A 22,197-nucleotide genomic window follows, 5' to 3' on the forward strand; every position below is an offset into this window, starting at 1 on the left:
GGGGACGGGTACCAGCAAGTGGTGCTAGAAGAGATGATGAGACAGACTGGTGAAGAATCGGCAGCTAGTCCGGTCGCTGGTTGAGGCTGATTAGGCGTCCTGCAGGTGATGCGACAAAAAAGAGGACACCTAGCCTTTTTTCGACGACGGTCGAACGCCCATGTTTCTATTTATCCCGTCGAGTGGGGAGCGCCCACCTTGACGCCCTTATTCAGGAGGAAGCTTTCGTGAGATATTAGGACAAATTAGAAGCCTGACTCCTGTCATATTAAATCCACAAACACGCCTGCCCGAAACGGATATCTTTTCGATCAATCGAGCCGGTGAACCCCAGCCGGGATCGTGTCGTGCGAGTGTCAATCAGGCGCTGGCTTAAATCGAGGCATATCTGTGCATTTTCGCAGTCTTGTCTGCTCAATGCGCACCCATATTACTACCCTGGTCGACTGTGTGTGATATTAGTAAAGCAGTGAATGGCAATGGCAGGTCCAACGGCGCGGCACTGATACAGTCCATCTCGAGACATTTCGGGATCAGCCGACAACCTCAGATACTAGCCTCGATTGAATCGCAATACATCGCGGAGTGCATGCTTCTGAGAGCGATACACCAGTCGCTCTTCATCTTCCGCCAACTGGTGTAAAAAAGAGAGATTGGCAACCCAGCCAAGGGCGGAAGAGCTCAGTCCATCAACCAGGATCAGCAATCGAGACTTTGGAAGCTCGTCGAAGCACCATGAATATCCCCTCCTTCCCTTCACTGTTAGAACCAGTGGATCCCGTTCCGTCGCCAAGGGCCCCCGCACTTTCCTCACCTCACCGAGCCACAGTCCGCAGCCCGCATGTCATTGTCAGCAGAAGCAGCCCACTGAAAAAGGTACCGCAGCGGCTTTGCATTGGCTACACCGGGCTGCGGTGGGCAGCGGCGTGCTACCCCGACGACCCCTGAAGCTAGGTAGCGGATTGCATGCTACGGCAACTGCTCTCGCTGCTGGTACCCCCGAAAATTCTCCAATTTTCTGTCAATTTGATTGGCTCAGAACCTCTGCCTTGCCGAACCTTACCCCGACGGGCCACACCTTAGTGAGCTCTCCCCTACCTGGCCTTTTTTTCGGGTGCTCTCTGCTTTTGGTCGCTGAGGTTATGCTGGGGACCTTTTACCGCAAAAAAAGGACACGTTGAGCACAACCCGCTTGCGCGTGCCTGCCTCACAGACTGATAAATCCGTCGTCTTCCTCGCCCCATTCCTCCTTCCGAAACTCTTTTCCCTCTCCTTGGGAATTTCCTCCTCGAAAATACCAATCCTCTCCATCCACTGCGACCGGGAGCCCTTTCTACCCTCTTTGTCATTCAATTGACAATCTTTCCTTTACAACCCAACAGCTTTAACGCTACTTACCTCCCCCCCTCATCTACCTGAACCCGACTGAAGCCGAGACACCGATACCACATCTCGCCCAACATGAAGTTCAACGCTGCCGCGTTGTCCGCCGCGGCAATGTTCGCTGGCGTCTACGCCGACGATGCTCAGAAGGTCCTCAGTGAGGATAAGACCTCCACTGCTGCTGAGTCCTCTACCTCGGTCACTCCCCAGTTGTCCACCTTCACGGTAAGCTCTCCCCTTCTCCTCGCCAATGGCTTTCTTTGTTGTTCCGAGTGAAGCTTCCTCCCCCTCACTGTTCATTCGCTGCAATCTGATGCTTGACGCATGAGCTCAATGCATAATGGGAACGGGCTGGAATCATTCTTTGGAGCTTCTCCGCGCCTGCGCAATAGGCAACGAAATAAGCGATTATCTGACAATGGTTTTTTTATTCTACAGCCTACTACCCTGAAGGCTCCTTTCTTGGAGCAGTTCACCGACGACTGGGAGAGCCGCTGGAGCCCTTCTCACGCCAAGAAGGACTCCAAGGATGACGAGGAATGGGCCTACGTTGGCGAGTGGTCCGTCGAGGAGCCTACCGTCTACAAGGGCATGGAGGGTGACAAGGGTCTTGTTGTCAAGAACCCCGCCGCTCACCACGCCATCTCGGCCAAGTTCCCTAAGAAGATTGACAACAAGGGCAAGACCCTCGTTGTTCAGTACGAAGTCAAGCTTCAGAGTAAGTTCCGCATCACTTCGCTCAAACTACATCCTCACAACAGAGTGCTAACAATCGTTCCCTCTCAGACGGTCTTGAGTGCGGTGGTGCTTACCTCAAGCTTCTCCGTGAGAACAAGGCTCTTCACTCTGAGGAGTTCTCGAACGCCACTCCCTATGTGATCATGTTCGGTCCCGATAAGTGCGGCCACACCAACAAGGTTCACTTCATCTTCAACCACAAGAACCCCAAGACTGGTGACTACGAGGAGAAGCACCTTACCTCTCCCCCCACCGCTCGCATTGTCAAGACCACCGAGCTCTACACTCTCATTGTCCACCCCAACAACACTTTCATCATCCAGCAGAACGGCGAGCAGGTCAAGACCGGCTCCCTTCTTGAGGACTTCTCCCCCTCTGTCAACCCTGAGAAGGAGATTGACGACGCCAAGGACACCAAGCCTGAGGACTGGGTCGATGAGGCCCGCATCGCCGACCCCGAGGCCAAGAAGCCCGAGGACTGGGATGAGGACGCCCCCTACGAGATTGTCGATGAGGAGGCCACTAAGCCCGAGGACTGGCTCGAGGATGAGGCTCAGACCATCCCTGACCCTGAGGCCCAGAAGCCCGAGGACTGGGACGATGAGGAGGATGGTGACTGGGTCGCCCCTACTGTTCCCAACCCCAAGTGCACTGAGGCTTCTGGATGTGGCCCCTGGACCAAGCCCTTGAAGAAGAACCCTGATTACAAGGGCAAGTGGACCGCGCCGTACATTGACAACCCCGCCTACAAGGGCGTCTGGGCTCCTCGCAAGATTAAGAACCCCGACTACTTCGAGGACAAGACCCCCGCTAACTTTGAGCCCATGGGCGCTGTAAGTATCCCCGATAACGTACCGGTATGTCTTTCGCCTGCTAACAAACGAATCAACAGATTGGCTTCGAGATCTGGACCATGCAGAACGACATCCTCTTCGACAACATCTACATTGGCCACTCCGTTGAGGATGCTGCCAAGCTTGCCGAGGAGACCTTCAAGGAGAAGCACCCCATTGAGCAGCTCGCTGAGCTCGCCGACAAGCCCAAGGAAGCCGAGAAGCCCAAGTCCCCCAACGACCTCAAGTTCCTTGACGACCCCGTTCACTTCATCAAGGAGAAGCTTGACCTCTTCATCACCATTGCCCAGAAGGACCCCATCCAGGCCGTCAAGTTCGTTCCCGAGGTTGCTGGCGGTATCGGGGCTCTTCTCGTCACTCTGATTGCCATCATTGTCGGCATTGCCAGCTCTGGTGGTGCTCCCCCCGCTGCCCAGAAGGCCGCGGCTGATGTCAAGGACAAGGCGAAGGAGGTCAAGGACAAGGCCACCAAGGCTGTTGCCTCTGGCGCCGACGTCGCGAAGGACGCTACCAAGCGCAACACCCGCAGCTCGTCTTAGATGAGAACGATTGTTGCGATTGAATTGTGAATTAGTTTGCTTTCTCTTTGATATCGTCGCCGGGAGAAGGCCAGAGGCCTAAAAGTATCGTGCTTCAACGTAAGCACAAGGGCGGTATCAGGAACCGAAGAGAATCATGGATGCTGCTTTTTTCAGTTTAACTCCCTCATTCTATGCCTGTTTTTGGTCATCGAGGGACAGACAGAGAGCATGGCGTAGGTGTATTCTAGCTACCAAAAAACAAGGGATTGATTACAACATTACGTTCCGATTTCAGATGTGATGTGAAATGACATGTTAAAAGCGAAATGTAATTGTGTTCCAGGTCCATCCCGTCATCTCAAGATAAGGTCATCAGCTCCGCGGTCAAATGTGGCCCCCGGTCTCCCGCTATGAAGGTCTCAGATCCACCAGCCGCTTCTCCGCCGCATAAGGTACGCAGTAGGGTGATACGCTGTTTACGCCGTTTACGCCGGCGAAGAGCGCCCACCTGACGCTTGTAGCACCAAAAAGCACGGTTCCCTCTCGGCATAAGGCGGCATTGGGGCCGGCTTCGGCTGGGAGGAGCCAACTGGGAGCTTGGGGGAAACTGGGCAGGGATTCTGGAATCAGTAGGAGCCATGGCAGCGTTATCTTACCCCACCCCAACCTTTCCCCACACTCTGGGAGCTCGCCGAGTTCCCTGGGACTTTATAAGGGACTACGATGTCGCTCAACTCCGGTGCCCGCGTCTCTTGTGAAAGAAGTGGCTGGCAATTGGCTTGAGACGAACGATCCCAAGACGACGGAGCGGACAGTTTGTTGTTCTTGCAGTGTGTAGCACTATCTGTCTCTAGTTTACCCAATCGTTGGCTGTCGTCAGAGACCTCTCCTATACCCTTCTTCCTCTTCCTCCTTCTCCTCTCCCCTCTTCTTCCTTTTCCCTCTTTCTTTCACCATGCGTCGAGCATTCACTCGAAGCATTACTACCGGTGCTGGCCGAACCTCTAGAGCATCTCTCACCCGCTCGTCACTCCTCTTCTCAAAGCCTACCATCATGGCCTCCTCCGGCTCACCCACCTCCGCCGTCGCGGCGAGGAGGATACACGCCACGGCGAAGCACCTCAACGCCGCCCTGGACTCGACGGCCGAGTCCTACCCCAACACCCACGAGAAGATTGCCAAGCCAGAAGACACCCCCTTCTTCTTGGACAACAAGTTCATGACCTCGGCCGCGACCGACTTCATCGACCTCCACGACCCGGCCACCAACAACCTCGTCACCCGCGTGCCGCAGATGACCACCGAGGAGCTGCAGTCCGCTGTGGACTCGGCCGAGAAGGCCTTCCCCAAGTGGCGTGCCATGAGCGTCCTCGCCCGCCAGCAGATCATGTTCAAGTTCGTCGCCCTCATCCGCGAGAACTGGGACCGTCTGGCGGCGAGCATCACCCTCGAGCAGGGCAAGACGTTTGCCGACGCCAGGGGCGATGTTCTTCGTGGTCTGCAAGTTGCTGAGGCCGCCTGCGGTGCGCCTGAGCTCTTGAAGGGCGAGGTGTTGGAGGTGGCCAAGGACATGGAGACGAGAAGCTATCGTGAGCCATTGGGTGTTGTGTCTGCCATCTGCCCTTTCAGTAAGTGAACCCGACATGGTTTCTTTGGTGAAGCATCAAATAAAGTGAGAGGCGAAGCTAACAAGGTTTAGACTTCCCCGCCATGATTCCCCTTTGGTGCATCCCCATCGCGACCGTCACCGGCAACACCCTCATCCTGAAGCCCTCGGAGCGCGACCCCGGCGCGGCCATGATCCTCGCTGAGCTCGTCCAAAAGGCCGGCTTCCCCGAGGGCGTCGTTAACGTCGTCCACGGCGCCCACAAGACGGTGGACTTCATCCTCGAGGACCCCGTCATCAAGGCAGTCAGCTTCGTCGGAGGCAACAAGGCCGGCGAGTACATCTTCAACAAGGGCTCCGCCCACGGCAAGCGCGTCCAGGCCAACCTCGGCGCCAAGAACCACGCCGCCGTCCTGCCGGACTGCAACAAGAACCACTTCCTCAACAGCGTCGTCGGCGCAGCCTTTGGCGCCGCCGGCCAGCGCTGCATGGCCCTCAGTACCCTCGTCCTCGTCGGCGAGACAAAGGAGTGGCTCCCCGAGCTGGCCGAGCTGGCCAAGAAGCTCAAGGTTGACGGCGGCTTCGAGGCCGGTGCCGACCTCGGCCCCGTCATCTCCCCGCAGAGCAAGCAGCGCATCGAGAGCCTGATCCAGAGTGCCGAGGACGAGGGCGCCACCATCCTCCTCGACGGCCGCGGCTACAAGCCCGCAAAGTACCCCAACGGCAACTGGGTCGCGCCCACCATCATCACCAACGTGACGCCAGAGATGAAGTGCTACACGGAGGAGATCTTTGGCCCCGTCCTCGTCTGCCTCAACGTCGACACGCTTGACGAGGCCGTCGCGCTCATCAACAAGAACGAGTATGGTAACGGCACCGCCATCTTCACCCGCTCCGGCGCCACCGCCGAGGCCTTCCGCCGCAATATTGAGGCCGGCCAGGTCGGTATCAACGTGCCCATCCCCGTTCCTCTGCCCATGTTCTCCTTCACCGGCAACAAGAAGAGTGTTGCCGCGGGCGGCGCCAACACGTTTTACGGACGTCCCGGTATTTCCTTCTTGACGCAGCAGAAGACGGTCACGTCTTTCTGGGCGTCTGCCGATGCGATTTCGCAAAAGGCTGATGTCTCGATGCCTACACACTCATAAGTTCTGTGTGTTGAGGTGAGGAAGGGAGTGGTGGGTATGGTGCGTATGTAGGTACCTCGAGCCAGGCAGCGTAAAGTGGGTTGTGAAGGGAGATGTTGCTTGAGCACGTACCGGGATGATTGCTATTGTTTTGTGATGGTTGAAACGTCGGCATGGCAAAAAATCATGAGAACTGCAGAGACAGTTCGAGAATAATAGCCACACCAAAAAAAGAAAAAGAATTAAACAAAATTTCAAACAAATACCATGGTTCGCATCCATATGTATGTCATGATCCTCGGCGAGACTAGAATATGTCGAGGCCGCCCTGTCAAGTGTTTCCCGCCTTGTAGTGCCTCACTTAGAAAACCTCGGTCAACATATCATGAGAGCGATTCCCTACTCTTGCCATATGCCAATATACCTTCACCTGCTGAGACCCCTTCTCACTGGTTTTGAAACATGGCGGCACCTCCTCAAACCCATATGTCGTGATCTATTCCCACCACTACAAACAAATTACGACCAAGAACAAGCCTCGTTCATCATGTTCCGCGAACCAAACTCTAGAATGTTTCACTTCCAATGTTCTTTAGCAACTCGTCACTTTTTCCTGGTGTATACTGTCACTGGAGACAATACCATGTGAACGAAAAGCCCGTGCTCTTTGACTTGGGATTTTCGTAAAGGACGTTGAGGGTTTTATGATATCACAATGAGGCGTCTAGTGGTGTCACACAACGGAGTTAAGAAGAGGTAAGCTGGATAGACCGGAACAGAGTAGGTCTGCGTCTTTGTGAGTTTTCTTGGCTAAGCACTTGGATAGAAGTTATTCCTGATGGGTCCAGGTCATGAGCGTTTCTACCGGGACATCCCTTTGGAAGTGATCAATGCGTCGACTTGTTACAGCTTCTCCATGCGAAAGAAGAGCATAGCACGCCGGGATATGGCACAGCCTTGTGAACCTGCACTAGGGTCTCGAAATCTGACAGGGCGCTAGCTGCGTGAAGGAGAAGGTACAAAAAAACCATGGTAACATATTGGTCTTTTTTAAATCGTCTGTTATGGTCGTGGTCGACTGCGACGTGTACCATCGCGGTTATATGTGGTTCCCTTGAGCAGGGCTCATCACGTTCCAAGAGTCTGGCCGTTTGTTCACCTTTGTAACCAGTCTCCTCCCATAAGACCACCTTTCACTCACCCTCATAGTACACAGCCTCATGGTGAAAGAGAAAAAACAACATCAAACCTCTCACCAGAACCCTTTCATCCCAACTCACCCCCCAAGGCCACAAGCCGTACCTCATACCTCTCACACCGCTCACCTGATACCCTTGATCACAATTTCTGTTTGCCTCTCGAATCCCAGGGGACGCCCTGGGCCGCTGTATTCGATTGGTTAAACACCTGATAGGAAATACCCCTAGTGGAGGGGGGGGGAGGGGGGGTGAGGTTTTCATAGGATTGCAGATCCTCCATCGATTGCCGGCATCGCGGGTTCAACCCCGGGTGTCAGACATCCCGGCGGTGCGACTATGTCCGAACTTTTAGGCGTTTTTTTTTCTACGGTAATGTTCTTTTTATTGATTCCTTTCGGTTCTATTGCTTTTGGTGGGCTTGAAGTGAGGTTGGGGATGTGTTTCGAGATGTGTATCTTTGGTGTCGGTAGTGGCGTTTCGATCGTAGTTTGTTGTTCTTGTCGAGGAAGGAAGGTATGGTGCGGACTTTACTGAGTGTGAATCGATGTCTGGTTATCGTATGAAACTTGCACTCGGCCGTTATGGCAGGCCATTTCACAGAACTTCTACCTCGCTTTCGGTTGTTAAATGTCGGACATGGAATGCCCAAATGACTGTCGTTCACGGCCGACCTCTTGTTATACTCTTTCGAGACCATCACCAGAACCATATACAGCCAATATTTAAATACCTCTTACTTAACATGAACCATGCCTCCCATTGTCTAATTTCTCAAGGAAACTCTCGTCACGGGTGAGCCCTTATCATGGATATCCGTGCAAACAAGATATGTATTTATATATCTTCTGCCTATTCGAGCGTCACCTAGGCTTCAAACTAATCAACCTATATAACTGAACCTACACCAACAACGAAAGACAAGTAAAGCGACCGTGGGTATATAATCCTGACCAGGATAACAAAGGAAAGAAAAAAACATGAAACGCCCCTTTTGCCACTGCCGCGAGGTACAATCTGCCCAAGTCTTCTAAGCGTCAAGCGAATGTCTGCCAGGCCTATAATCTTCTCCAAATCTCCGTCTTCATGTCCAGCATGTTAAATGTTTCTCTAAAGAATATGAGAAGAAATACGAGAAACAAGGGAAGAAGAAGCGAAGGAGCAAATATGCCGACATTACAAAAACTTCAATATCATCAAGAAAGACACACTCAACATCCCCCCCCCCCCCCTTCACTCCCCTTGAGACAAAAAGAAATCATCGACCAGGCTGCGACGGCATCTGCGGCGTGTACGGCACATACGGCTTCCCCCTCCGCACGTCACCGAGCTCCGCCTCCTCCATCATATCCGTAAACGTTGTGTTCCTCTTCACCCCAGGCCGCCCGCCCACTGTTCGCGGGTCCGCGAACACGCTGATGCTCTCGCTGCTCGGCTCGCGCTGGAGGTGTAATTGGTTGTTGCTGCTGTTGTTGTTGATGTACCCCGGCTTCGGCGGCGCGAGCGGGTTCGGCACGTTGGGCGGCTGGAGGCGCCTGGACCCGGAGTTGGGACGCATACCCCTGATGGGAGCGACGGCTCCGGTGCCTGCTCCCCTCCCGGGCGGCGTCCGCGGGGCGGAGTCGCTGCGCGCGAGCCCGATCGGGTGGTGCGCCAGCGTCGTCGCCGTCGAGGAGAGGCGGTTGTGGCCCTTGTTGGGGGTAGACCCCGCCGGCGAGGTGACGAAGCCGGAGTCGCTTCGCGAGCGGGAGTGCGTCGTGGACGGGGTCTTTAGGATAAAGTCCGTCCTCACGGTGGCGTTGTCCGTGATGGGGATGGGCTCCGAGATGATGTTGCCAAAGGACGAGGTGGACGTCGACGGGCGAGGACCACCGCTGCCGCCGCGTTTCTTCTCGCTGAGTGGAGGCGGGCCGCGGCGACGGCGGCGGGCGCAGAAGAGGAGAAGAGCGACGCCGAGGCCTACGCCTACGAGGAGGCCACAGAGAGAGCCGATGACGATGGCGGTGGGGAAGGTGCCGTTCTTGTTGTCGCTGTCGCCGTTGTCGTTGTTATTGTTGTTATCGTTGTCACCCGCGGGCGTCGTGCTGGCGGCGATGGTCGTCGGGATCACGCTCGGAACGGTGGTGGCTGTCGACGTCGGCTTTGGAACCGGGGTGGAGGCTTCCTCCGGCGCCTTGGTCTGGTCCGAGTCTTTCGTGCACTGCGACAGGCTATTGCAGCTGTATCCAAAGGGGCAGCAGCTGTCGCCGCAGGTTGCGAGTGTGCCGTTGAGGACGGTGGTCTTGATGGAGGCATCGGGGTGTGCCACGGGATCTTGGAGGTTGATGTTACATGTGATGGGCGAGATTCTGTTGCAGCTCTCCCCTTCGGGACAGCAGAGGACGGTGGTGTTCCCGGCTAGAGTGATGCATTTCTTGCCCGTACCACAGCAAAAGTTTCCTGGGAGGCCGTTGCCGCAGGAGGTGAAGCCCGAGGCGGCGCAAGTGTTGTCTTGTCGCCCAAAGACGGAGGGGATGGAGGCGGCATGAGCAGAGGCGATGAGGATGGAGAGCACCGCGACTCGTGTGCATTTTCGTAATCTCGACATGTTCCGAGTTTGAGGGTAATGTATTGTGTTTATGATGGTGTAATAGTTGGGTCTCTTTCAGCCGGGACGTTGCTTGATGGTGTTGCAGGGCCAGCGGTGAAGTCTGAGCTTTTACCGCAGAGTCAGAGGCTCGTATCAACAGTTGTGTAAGTCGGGAGTCAGGTGGCGGCTTGTGTCAATGGTTCATGACCACAGAAGGAGAGTAACGAGGCCCCGAGACCCTTGCGGGGAGGAGAAACGGGACACAAAGGCGTAGAAGTAAGTCGTGGGCTGAAGAAGTTTCGAGCTGAAAGAGACAAGCAGGTACAATGGGATTGTCGCTATTCACAGATGAAAGGGTGTAAGACAAGGAGTGGCTACTATGTTGTTCATCAGGTGGCAAGAGGCCTCACAAAAGGAACCCAAGAAGCAGTTTGATCGAGCAAAAGATGACTTCAGGAAGAAAGATGCAACAATGACGAGAATGAAAAGGTGAGCAAAGAGAAGAATCGGGCGATGACCCGAAGAATGAGATGACGATGTCGCTCCCACCCGATACTGAGCCAAAAGTCATCCAAGCCCAATCTTTTTTGGTCTGGCTCGATATCGCGGCAGGGCGGCATGGGGGCCAGTTCTTCGGACCCCTACGACTGCCACTCGGCGGAGGACTCCCGCAGCAAGAGTGTAAGAAAAGAAGAAAAAAGTAGAAGACTCTTTCAGGTTTGGCTAACGAACTTGCTGCGCGGCTCCGAAACGAACGAGCTTTCGCCTGTGCCTAAAGAAACAATGCCACCCGATCGACCTCGCCTAAGAAGGCCGGCTGGTCGGTGGCCAACCAAGTAGCCCCCGAGTGGCATCGCGGCGACTCACGAGGGTCTACGAAGGGGGACTCCTGCTTTGCAGAGATTACCTTGGGCTCTGCAAGCGCGACTGGATCGCAGCGGGCGTGAAAAATCGGTGGAGCGATGGTGTTGCGAACTCTGGACGTCTCCAGTGTCACCATGTCGACGCGGAAGACAATAGCCCCTGAGCTTTTCCCATCATGAGAGAGTATGATAGGGCATCAGCGGCCAAAATTCAGACCTCAGGGCCCGCTGCCCCCAAAAAGGCTTGAAAACCATTGGCGGATATCAATAATCAGCAAATGAGTAGCGGCGACAGCAGATAGATGGCAACGTTGGGCGGCAGAGAGTCTCGCCGTGAGGCAGTGCTGGTCTGGGTAGTCGCTGGGCCGGCGACAACGAGAGGCTGTCGTCGGAGTATGTCTCCTTGGTAGTGGGGACTTTCTATTCCCCTTGGTGGTTGAAGGGTTGAAGGAGAATGAGAGGTTGTGAGCGGTTGGCGAGTCGCCCAGTCAAAGAATAGAATTTCCTAAAGGAGTCATCCAAAGTGCCAGAATGTAGCCGCGCAGCCGAAACGCGCGCCTATGATTCGTTCCTGGCGATTGCGGCCCCGACTTTAGGGATGGCCCCTGCGTCAGAGGTGTCCGGGGTGGCGGACGCTGAGAAGTGGAGACAAACGGGACCGCTGGGCCGCTCCATTGCTCTGTTAGCGTCCGTCCTTCCCTTTCAAGGCCCCATTCTCTTTTCAGCAAAGATCCAGGTACTTTCGTACTCTTTTGGGTCGTCCGCCTTTAACCGCTTTATCCCATCCATGACACTGTTCAGTATCTTAGGTACTAAGCAACTAGGGTAACCAACACGAAGGAAGGCTCGTGGTGCGTAGGGATTGAGACTCAACCCTTGACCTCACTAAAGGAAAACAAGGGTTCAAGACATGGTACCTAAGGGTATGGACATTGACCGAGGAAATTTAGCCTCCAAATCACAACGACAACCTTTAATGGCCCGCCACTGGGGCCGTCCAAGCCACACGTGACGTACGCCATCCGTTCCAGCCACTGCAGCCACTGAAGCCACCGAAGCCGCTATTCCCGTACCTTGGTTCTACCTCATAGGCTTATACGCCCGCCGCTCTGCTGGCCATGCATCGGCTCCCTCACGTTCCCTCAGAAGATGGGTCACAGGACCGCCTCGCGAAAGCCTCACCTTTTGACCGATCGGCAGCCGGCAGACGACGAGCCTCCAGTCAAGAGCCGTGCCTCCCATCTCGCAATGGAGGAGACCGGGGACCATCACCACGTCCACGGGCCAAAATCGGCCTTGGCCTACACTGTCCGTACAGCACCAGGCAGCATCACCATCGTCGTTGTCCTTCTCGCTTCAGCTCACCAAGGGGGGAGGGGTGTATCTGGGAACACTTTGATCTTCTCAACTTCCATACATGATACCATCGTCAGAACCCCCGTCAACCTTCGCCGTCGCCGTCGGTGAGCATGTAAGTCGTGTCGGCCACAAATCCCAGGGTTCGCCAAAAAAGCCCATGAAGATCCACCGCAACGGCGGTCCCCATCTCGACCCGATGCCCCCTCATCCACTCCCTATCAAATGATCTACGAGCAGCAAAAATGCCTTGCCATGATTGCCATGTTTCTGCCCATTCGCCAACATCGCACTTGTACGGATACACCACCCCCCCCCCCCTCATCCACGTGACGATACTGGATTCGCTCAGAACCTCTCTCGAAGAATTCCACGCACGTCCGATCCCGTGGTCTCATCCGCTGCAGGGCCCCCGGCAAATGAAAAGACAGAGAGATAGAGAGGAATGAGGGAACGACTTTTCCAAGCTTCAAGGTTTTCAGCCCCATGCAAGGGAGAAAGGGCAAATCGCAAACCACAGACACCATCGTCACGTGGATACTTGATTGAATTTCCCTGTTTTCGTACTACGCTAATTAATACTGGTACCAATCTTGTGCACCCCTCCCCTCCCCTCCCCCAAAGACGATATCGGCGCCGAGAATTAACCAACCCCCAAGGGGACCACTCCATTTTCGCCAATTCACAGTGATTCACAACACATATGCGGAAATATGTGTGCGTACACCGTATCTCGAGCGTGTTCAGTGACTCAACAACGGCGGTGAACGGTCCCCCGAAATCGTGGGGAACGGGTACGGGTTCGGGCTATGCAAGTGGTTAGCGCTCAAGCTTGGGTGAATCTCGCTTTCCGTCATCTGAGACCTATCTCTCTTCCCTGTCTCTTTTTTCCTTTCCTTGCTTAGATGTAAGTCCCCGCACAAACCCAAAAACTCCCCCTCTCCCTGTCGTCAACACCTTAGATGGATGACAGAGGGGTGTGTAATCTAAACAATTGAGACTCGGATATCAAAGCCCGTATGAATAGGATCTCGAGACCACAGTTAACTCGATACTGTGGTCCTCAAAACACCCCAGCTGTATTGTTTTACAGACGCACACCCACCACCATTGCACAGTAAGGTAGCGAACATGAATACACACAAAGGAATGATGCCATGGACCTCCAGATGACTTGACTTTATTCTATCCCACAACGATGGGTTTCTTGCAGAACCAGCAAAACTCGGTATCCACATTCCCAATACCCCAGGCCCCATAGTCTCCAATCAACCCTTCTTTCAATACTCATCATATCGTCAGCACTCTGAACAAACGACCCTGTTCACCACTGGCGTCGGACCTCCAATCCATGAAACATTGCACACTCAACCATCTCGGATCTTTCTCTTACCTCACCCCTCCCTCCCTCCTCTTTCGTGATCACCCTGAACCTAAGTACCTCGGTGTCGGGGAGGGAAAAAACGGGATTACCCAATTCGTGATCCCGGCCAAAGACAAGCCACACAGACCGAGGATGGACGTCAGGTGAGCTCACCTTGAACCGCACACCTCGCAGGGCACTCCCCAGCTAAGGTACCTGGTAAAACACCCCGCCGCACACCGGGCCAAAGCTCACCGAGCCAAGCCAACCTTCACCGCTACCTTACCGGCAAACCATCTCTTCACCTCCACAACACCGACACCACCAGACTTCAAAGGGACATGGATACACAAACCCAGGGTACCACCAGCTCGCGCGACCTCTTTACCCCTCCAAACCTCCCACCATACCTCTACCCCCTTCCCCCATCTCATAACCACCGGACCCCCTCCGGCATCGCAAGAACAACCTCCATTGACGAAGAAGAGAAAGGACCGAAAAAGAGATGGCGCTACCGCGTCGGTACACTCAAGCGAGGTAAGGTGAACTATAGTGCGTGTGAACAGTAATATAGCCCACTATGAGAAGAACAAGCTCTCCGTCCATTTCATTGGGAAAATTCTTTGGACCTGCGCTACCTCATGACCACCCACAGAGCCAATTACCTACCCACGCCATGTCCATCGCATCCAAACAATCCGCATCCTCCCGCGACATGCTTCAATTGGCTTCCGAACAAGACACTGTACTGCAAGGTGCCTTAGGTACCTCACCTTGAGCAAACACACGTTACAGTGACCCTTTGTACCACCCTCGATCGGCAGCTTGCATCTTCACCTCCCACCGTTCCCCTCCTCTACTCCCGAGTTGCCAAAGGAAAAACGCCCCATCGCTGTTCTCTTTCTCCTTGTCTCTCATGTTCAATTCGTCCAGTAATCGATTCCTCTCGTCCGTCACTCCCGTCTCACGCACCCTCCCCTCCATCGTTCCATTTGCGCGTAAGCTTCGGCCCAAGTGCTTCCAAGGGGGGAAGGTGGTGGTGTTCGCCACACCCGTGCAAGTACGCAGTAAGCCGGAGAACTTTCCTACCTTAACTTACTGTGTACTCTTTCAAGATTCGACCCCCCCACCCTGGCATAGACCGGCCCAGACAAATCTCGGACTCGGCCGGTGGGCACCACTGGTGAGGGAATTCTTCACAGCTTTCAAAGCCCAGTAAAGGGGGGGAAAAGGCATGATTCGAAAGTAGTGCTTTTGAAATTGTTGGGTATAATGTTTTGGTATTACATGATTCCTATAATCCTGCTCGATTCTGCCAACTGCTCCGTAGAGAGCCGAAAGGCTACCATATGAGTACCATGTGAAGAAGTCAACTGGGAAGCTAGCCCATCGCAGCTCCCAGAGCCCTTCTCTTTGATCCATCCGATCCAGTCCAGATGCACCGAACTGCTAGTCCCAAAGTCCCAAACATAAACTCCGATGAAGCCCGTTTCCCGTGCTCATGCTATGGTATACCCAAGAGAAGAAAGAAAAACCAAGATATCAGACGAAAGTGTGTTCTGTCTGAATAAATGAAGAATAGTCGTTCGTCGCATCTCATGTTTCCATTGCATGTTCCAGGGCCTCACCCAGGCAGTCCCTTTCCCATCATCCCTCGTCATCATCCATCATCCTGGCAGCCAGACCCAGCTGCCCCGTGCACCCTCACCCGTGAAAGTGTCCAGTCAGCAGAAAAGGTAGAAAAGTGTGATCCAAGTGTCTTCGCTCTCATCGTTCATATCCGCTCCGTGTGCCTTGCGGCGTGTCCTTCTAGTAAACCCAAAGCAACCTTTGATTAGGTTGGTGTAAATGTAGAAAAATGTGGTATCAAAATGGGGAAGATCAGAAGAGAAGATTCTAAAGTGTCCAGCAGTGCAAGACAGGCTGCCAAGCAGCCCTGGTTGCGCGAAAGGGAATAAGCGATTGCCTGAATCACCTTTGCGGAGGCGGTATACATACCATGCAGATGGAAGGCGAGCCTTCTGCACACATTTATACAACCCGGAACCAGCCAGGATGCTAGATGAGCAAGAAGTCCCAGCCCTTCATCTGCATGACATCCCTCCAGTGGATGTATGCTACCGCCTCAGCTCCTTGCGTGGAACCAGGGCTGCCGGCGCAGCTGTCACTGCTCTTGATGTTGCCTGTCTGCATCCAGACTTCATTGAGGAGCGAGGCGACGCGGCCGAAGGAGCCGCAGTCAGAGACATCGCCAAGCTGGGCAACGCGGTCCTCAAAGAGAGCGCGGAAAGAGCTGCCAGGCAAGCTGACAGAGCCGCCCACGAGGTAGACCCAGACGAGACTGCGGTCAAAGCCTCCAGGTCCCGAGGGGATAAGCTGGAGAACGTTGGCAAGCTTCTCAACCAAGCCGACACAGGAAGCCTGCGCGGGATTGAAGCCGGGTACCAAGCTGCAAAGATAGATGCGAGCGGCAAGGCGGAATGCGGCTGTCATGTTCTTGGAAAGCTGCTTAGGGGAAAGGCTTCCGTTGTTATTATAAGGCATCTTGGGACCCGGCTCGCCAATCTCGGTGAGGTTGATCTGGTCGCCAAGAGCGTGGACGTGCTGGCAAAGAGTAATGTCGTCCATGCCGCTTCCCTTGAGAGCCTCGAGGCAGGCGATCTCAGAAATGAGGTACATGACACGGTCATCGCATCCCATGAGCTCGCGAAGACCCAGGCTAGGGTTGTTTGACAGGTGCTTCTCGCGGTAGGTGTGGGCAAAGGTAGGAGCTTGTCCCTGCATGGTGGCGCCAAGAATGTCAATCCAAGAGGTCAAGGTCATGTTGAAGGGAGTTTGGGTTATCTGCTCATGGGGATCCGAAACCAGGCGGGGTAGGTCAAGCTTCTGGACCAAGCTGATGGCAGCTTGGAAGTGCTGGTGCCAGGGGATGTCGGGCAGTGCGTCGTCGAAGCGACCGACGACACACTGGAAGAAGATGAGACCCAAAGCAGCCTCGAGAATCTCCTGGTGGTTCTCGTCCTTGTTCAAAGCGTCGCAAAGAGACGAGATGGTGGCATACCGATGGCGCATGATGTCCTGGTCAATCTCCTCTCCGGGAACGTTCATGGTCGCCTTGTAGTGCTGGGCGGCGATGCTAAGACAGCAGTGCAGGTAACCCTTGTTGCTCTGCAGAGCCGGCAAGATCAGATCGGAACCGACTGAGCCGTGTTGGTTGGAGTCGAGAATGGGAAAGATGGTGGGCAGGACGAATTGGATAAAGTGGTCCAGCAGGCGCTGATCGTTCTCGTCAAGCTCAACTGCGACCTGGCGGTTGGACATGGCCGGGCCATGAGAGAAGTCGAAGAAGTTGACGTTGAGGGCCTCCTCGCTAAGGGACTCCTTGCGCTCAGAGTAGATCTGCTCGGTCCACTCGCCGTCGAGGGGCACGGAGGAAGGCAGGATGGTTCCCGGGGGTGGGGGAGTGTGGTAGGTGCTGAAAGTGGAAATGGTCGACTCCCTTAGAGTGGGCACATCGTTCATGTAGACCTGGCGCTCAGTCTTGACATCAATCTCGTAAGGCGAGGGGAAGCCACTGAACATGAAGTCGGGGTGCATCTGGGGGTTGTAGGCAGCATAATCGGCACCGACAGTTGGCGGGCTGTTGAAGTTGAAAGCCTGGGAGAAGTGCGAGTCAATGGAGGCGGAGCGAGTGCGGTCCAGAGGGTCGGAAAAGGTGGCAGAGGTGGGCAAAGAGTGCGACAGGCCGGGAGGAGAGCCGACGGAAGTCTGGATTGTGTGCGACGCCTTCTCTGAGAGCTTCTTGCGCTTGATAATCATCTTGATGTCGTCCTTGTGCTTGCGGCGGGCGTCGTTGTTGCTCCACCACATTGGGCGCTTGTATTCGCATGTCAAACCAAGATGTTTGCAAGCGGAGCACATTGGCGAGCCCTCGTCGCACTTCTTGCGGCGCAGTCTGCAGGTGTAGCATCCTGTAGAAAATTCAATTAGTCTTAAGTGCTTAGATGAGGTTTGACCATCGTAGAGGACACAATTTGAGGTGAGTAAGGAGAGTCGCTCCCGTGTAAGTGGGATTTGGATGTGGGTGTAAGTCAAGCATGGCTAATACCATGCCAAATGGGATGGGATTTGGGGAAAAGAAGGGGATTCTTGGGATGAACGTACCTGTCCTTGAACGGCGGTGCATTTGTGACTTTGCCTTGGAGCTGGCATTGTTGTTGTTGGTGGTGTTGGCTTTGCAGGCCGACTTGGCCTTCGCAGAAGATGCGACGGCCATGTTGACTGCAGCTGTTGATCTCATGAAGTCCTCTCGAATGTGGTTGGGGGGTAGAGATGCCATTTGTACCCTTCTTCTGTTCGCGATGGAGGTACCTGCGTGTGAATGACAAGCCGAGCAGCGAAGACAGAGCTAGAGCTGGCTGGCTGGGGCGGAGGAGAGAGAGAGGAGGGAGGGAGGGGTGTGGTGAAGGGTGTGTGAATGTGTGGTGGACCGGGGGTGATCAGGGACCAGGGTCGACAAGTGGAGGGGCGTGGCAGGAACCGTTACACTGTGTAGAGACGGAAGCGACCGACACTGTGCTCTGGACCGGGGAAAGAACGACCAGGGGTCCTGGGGGGTGTGAGAGTGCGAGTGCGCGCGTTGTGGCCTTCTCCTCTTTTCTTCTGATTTGTGTGTGCTGTGTGTGTTTGTGTGCTGGGTGAAGCAGTCTTCGTTCCTCTGTGCTCTCTCGCTTCTCTTTCTTTCCTGGTAGCCAAGAGTGAAAAAAAAAGGCGGGGACAACCTGGGATCGATGTTGGAGAGGGGGGAGAACTCGACGAGGGGGATTCGATGGTCAGGAATCGTCTGTTCGCTCGCCCGCTGTCAACGCAATTTGAGATGAGAGACCGGTTTGTTTGTCGAATGGTTTGTCGAGTTTCCAGAAACCCGAGGTTCCAAATCGTATCAGATTATTGAATTATTTCTTTCTTCCTTGTCGTTCAAAATGCAACAGCAAATTTGATCTCGTTTCGTAAACTGTAAGCAATGGGCGCGCTGCAAATTGTAAAATTGCAAATATGTCGAGAGTGATCGACTGTGGGTTTTTTGGTTTCGGTGGTGTCGAATGAGTGACTGGTCGTTTAGCAAGTCCGGCTTGCCTTGAACTGGATTATCGGGTGGTATTCGAGTGGTTGGGGTTTTCCGAAGATTGTGGACGGAGGGTATCAAAAAACAATTGTATGAATGAGAGAGAAAAAACCTTGAACAAACACTTGGATCACTTTTCCTTCTTCTTCTTCTTCTTCTGCTTGACTTCTACAGATCAACAACGAGAGGAGGCCAGAATCCAACTGTTCGTGATGGATGGTCCAAAGTCTTATATTGTGGCCGCCTTCATCATGACCGTCCTCTTGTTGCGCCAACCAACGGGCCTTTGAGTGGTCTGCCTGGTGTTCACTACGTAGCCAACATCAATATTGTTCTAAATTTGGATACACCTATGTATGTGTGTCTCCATCGTCCCCCCGAGCCGTGAGTGTGTGTGTGCCTGCTCTGCATTCCAGACTAACGTAGGCTAGGGCACAAGGCAGGCCGGCTGGCCGCCTTCACATCGAGTGCGTGAGACTTTGACCTGCGCTTACAGGCTCCAATGAGAATGGGCCGCCAAAGGCGGTCGCACTCACTGTTGGACCCCACCTGAGAATAGAATAGGAATGGACACTTCCGCGTCGAGAGGGGGGGCAGCTTCGAGATGGACGACATGGGTGCGAGCAGCTGTCGAGCGAGTGAACGGGCAACGCATGCATATCGTGGCTTGCCATGGCTGGCTCTGGATGGCAGGCCATGGGGACCAAGGTGCCAAGCACACCTTCGACCACCTGGTCACCACGCTACGCAGAGACATGCAGAACCACATGGGGCCCGCCTCCTGTTTGCCCAACCCGACTTGCCAACCTGCTATCGAGTTGTGCTCCATCCGGCCATATGCCTCTCCGGCTGTCCGCCGTCGATGCCGCGTCCACTCTGTCGTCCCGGGCCCTGACCGGTGCAGATGCTGATCTTCAATATCGACTGGAAGGGGAAACTTGATGCTGCGAGTAGCAGTTCGCCCGGATGCGAGTTCACCCCGCGGGAGTCCGTTGCGCAGCCGGAGCTGCAGAAACACATAATAGTATCCGTATGGATTATCTGTATGGTCTTGATCTATCTTGTATACGTTGCACCGGCTCCGACATCAAGTACTATCGATAGATGGTCCCCCTCGGCCGCCAAGCAGGCCGTCGATGGCACGATTTGAGGAGAGGATTTCGGGGGCCGACGGATGACCAAGCACTGAGCAGAGCTACAGTTAGCCAGGCTCCTCCCTGCAAATGACATTTGGTCGTGGATCATTTCTCCCACTAACAAGCTCTGTCCTAGGATCGCACGTACTTGCATGAAGCTTGCCAACCACCAACACAGTTCGCTGAGCTTGTGGGACCCATCATCGAAATACTACCGTAGGTATTCGTAGAGCCAGAAGCGAAAGCCGGGCAAGAACCTACGGGTTTGCATGGGTATGGGGCCCTGTCAGCCTTTTTTGGTGAGGTTAGCCCTGTGTCTGACAAACGCGGTGGATTCATCCGATCATCCCATGTGAGGAGCCTCGCTTCATGGTTGCATGATGGATGTCCATGAGCGGAACATGACTAGTCAACCGCTGGAGCCCCCGTTGAATGGCATCAAATATGGCAATCAGCCTGATCGTTTTCTGGGAATGATCTTCATTGCTGTTGGTTCTCCAAAGACCCATGCTGGGTGAAAGTTCAAGCCCCGTCGAATTAGGTCCCGTAGTGTTTGCTACTTTGGCAACAGGTTGCCGACTCTGGCGAGAGCGATGTTGGATCTCATCTTGCCTCGTGTTCTTCTTTGAGACTTGGACTCGACCGAACAAGACAGGGCCTTCTAAAGAGCATCCACAAATGAGAAGGCCGAGAAAGGCGGTCAGCTCCCGGATTGGATGGTCCATACGGCCACTCAATGTCGGTCGAATGTGGCTGCCGGAGTTGATACGGTGGAACTAGGACTTTCTGTCGTGCATGGCGAGAAGTTCAGGGGTGCTTTGCTGTATCCTGTAGCCTGTCAGCAGGTGGGTTTGTGCTTGGTGTAATTGGATTATCCGTAGATAATCAAGAGAGTGAAAATACCTCGGATCGTGGGGAGGATAGGCGAGTGAGGCGAGTATCCATCTCCAAAGATGAGCGAGTGGGTTTTGATGGAGAGTGGAAGATGTCGAGGCCGGTACTTGGCCATCGATACCCAACTACAGCCGAAAGTGGTGGCAGGTGCAGCAAGCAAGGGGGTATCATGGCACCGCGGGAGATGTCGTGCAAGGTGCTCCGCTCCGCCAAAGCCGTCAGGATTTCTTTACTTCTTGCCTGCTGTACTCCGAAGTCGTTGCGAATAACGGCTGCAGAAAGGCACAGGGACAAGGTTGCGGCTGGCTACTCGTCCTCCCGATGGTAGGTAGGTAGGTACTACTCCGTTGAGGTATTTGCTTTGCGTTTCTTTTTCCCTCTCCAGTCTCCAGCACCTGCCACCTCTTTGCTTGGACAGCCTGACAGAGGTACGGAGTACGTCGTTAGCGTCATTGTCGGTGCAGTCGAGGTTCCTTTGTCAAGAGGGCTGGCGCAGACGTTGATTCGGCGGCGAGGTGTGACGACTTGTCGTCTCGTGCAGGGCTTCGGGACCAACCGTTCATTAGCGCTTGTGATGTTGCAGGGATTTAAGCTCTTGTGAAAGGACCGCTACGGCCCCGGATTGGCTATTGTTTGCTGCAAGCGAGAAGATCGTGCAGGAATATTGGTCAGGGACTCCCCAGCTAGTCCTCCGGGTGGGGGCAGAGCTTTGGCCAATACGTAGTACGCGGCAGGAGCGCGGCAAGTGACAGGGCACCTTCTCGCGGGGTTCGCATGCTAAGGCACCTTAGCTCCATGTTTCCTGCCCCTCTTGTCTCTTGCTCTTGCCCTCGCAGGGAAGCAGAGGCGCTGCAGCGGAAGGCACGCATGGCACGTTCCTCAGATGCTTGTCCACCATCTGCCAGCCAAAATCTGGCTTTTGTGCTTTCCTCACGAATTTCGGCCAATCACGGTGACGTATCTTCATCTCTTTCCCCTCCTATTCCTGCTCTCCGCTTCCTTCCGTGCCGTGCAAGTGCTGCCGAACGACAACCTCAGGTACCTTCCTTGCCGTATGCATCTGGCAGGCACGCCGCCCGCCGCACGGCAAGTTTGCTGTCTGGAGGAGGCACGTCGGGCAAGGTCCGCCGATGATGGTGATCTCCCGTCAACAGGACGCTCTTGCCTGGTGAGCTAAGGTACGGACTACCTATGTACTTGGCTACGTTGCCCTAAGGTACGGCATCGGAGTACCGCCCTCACCACCTTCCGAGACGGAATACTCGGATCATCTTCACTTCCCTGTACCTTCCATTGCTTGCTTAAGCAGTACGGATAGGTACCGTTCATCTGACCATCTGGCCATCCGTCACCCTCGGAACAAACCTCATCCATGATCCCATCTGGGCCTATTTCTGGCGGCCTAATTAGCCGCCCAGCTCATGATGCGTGATCGAATTAACCCTCTTTGCGTCACACTATTTGCC

At 54.5% G+C, this 22,197-nt stretch overlaps 7 protein-coding genes across 7 annotated transcripts; 3 read left to right on the forward strand and 4 right to left on the reverse strand.

Annotated features, from left to right (window-relative positions):
• Positions 1–1,461: 1,461 nt before the first annotated feature.
• Positions 1,462–3,514, forward strand: CTAM01_00312 (calreticulin family protein; the record flags this gene model as incomplete). The annotated part of the gene is made up of 4 exons (XM_060516365.1): positions 1,462–1,608; positions 1,822–2,101; positions 2,170–2,954; positions 3,014–3,514. The coding sequence occupies 4 exons, from the start codon at positions 1,462–1,464 to the stop codon at positions 3,512–3,514; spliced, it is 1,713 nt and encodes a 570-aa protein (XP_060388991.1).
• Positions 3,515–4,451: 937 nt separating this feature from the next.
• Positions 4,452–6,250, forward strand: CTAM01_00313 (methylmalonate-semialdehyde dehydrogenase; the record flags this gene model as incomplete). The annotated part of the gene is made up of 2 exons (XM_060516366.1): positions 4,452–5,124; positions 5,196–6,250. The coding sequence occupies 2 exons, from the start codon at positions 4,452–4,454 to the stop codon at positions 6,248–6,250; spliced, it is 1,728 nt and encodes a 575-aa protein (XP_060388992.1).
• A 2,433-nt stretch (positions 6,251–8,683) lies between these two features.
• Positions 8,684–10,012, reverse strand: CTAM01_00314 (uncharacterized protein; the record flags this gene model as incomplete). Its single annotated transcript, XM_060516367.1, has 1 exon — positions 8,684–10,012. The coding sequence occupies one exon, from the start codon at positions 10,010–10,012 to the stop codon at positions 8,684–8,686; it is 1,329 nt and encodes a 442-aa protein (XP_060388993.1).
• A 1,994-nt stretch (positions 10,013–12,006) lies between these two features.
• On the forward strand, positions 12,007–12,324 carry CTAM01_00315 (uncharacterized protein; the record flags this gene model as incomplete). The annotated part of the gene is made up of 1 exon (XM_060516368.1): positions 12,007–12,324. The coding sequence occupies one exon, from the start codon at positions 12,007–12,009 to the stop codon at positions 12,322–12,324; it is 318 nt and encodes a 105-aa protein (XP_060388994.1).
• Positions 12,325–15,634: 3,310 nt separating this feature from the next.
• CTAM01_00316 (uncharacterized protein) lies at positions 15,635–17,915 on the reverse strand (the record flags this gene model as incomplete). Its single annotated transcript, XM_060516369.1, has 2 exons — positions 15,635–17,547; positions 17,741–17,915. The coding sequence occupies 2 exons, from the start codon at positions 17,913–17,915 to the stop codon at positions 15,635–15,637; spliced, it is 2,088 nt and encodes a 695-aa protein (XP_060388995.1).
• A 1,244-nt stretch (positions 17,916–19,159) lies between these two features.
• CTAM01_00317 (uncharacterized protein) lies at positions 19,160–19,399 on the reverse strand (the record flags this gene model as incomplete). Its single annotated transcript, XM_060516370.1, has 1 exon — positions 19,160–19,399. The coding sequence occupies one exon, from the start codon at positions 19,397–19,399 to the stop codon at positions 19,160–19,162; it is 240 nt and encodes a 79-aa protein (XP_060388996.1).
• A 773-nt stretch (positions 19,400–20,172) lies between these two features.
• On the reverse strand, positions 20,173–20,562 carry CTAM01_00318 (uncharacterized protein; the record flags this gene model as incomplete). Its single annotated transcript, XM_060516371.1, has 1 exon — positions 20,173–20,562. The coding sequence occupies one exon, from the start codon at positions 20,560–20,562 to the stop codon at positions 20,173–20,175; it is 390 nt and encodes a 129-aa protein (XP_060388997.1).
• Positions 20,563–22,197: the final 1,635 nt, after the last annotated feature.

Source organism: Colletotrichum tamarilloi (genome assembly GCF_030869305.1).
Source record: "Colletotrichum tamarilloi strain Tom-12 chromosome Unknown Scaffold_1.1, whole genome shotgun sequence".
In the NCBI taxonomy this organism is placed as follows: Eukaryota; Fungi; Ascomycota; class Sordariomycetes; order Glomerellales; family Glomerellaceae; genus Colletotrichum; species Colletotrichum tamarilloi.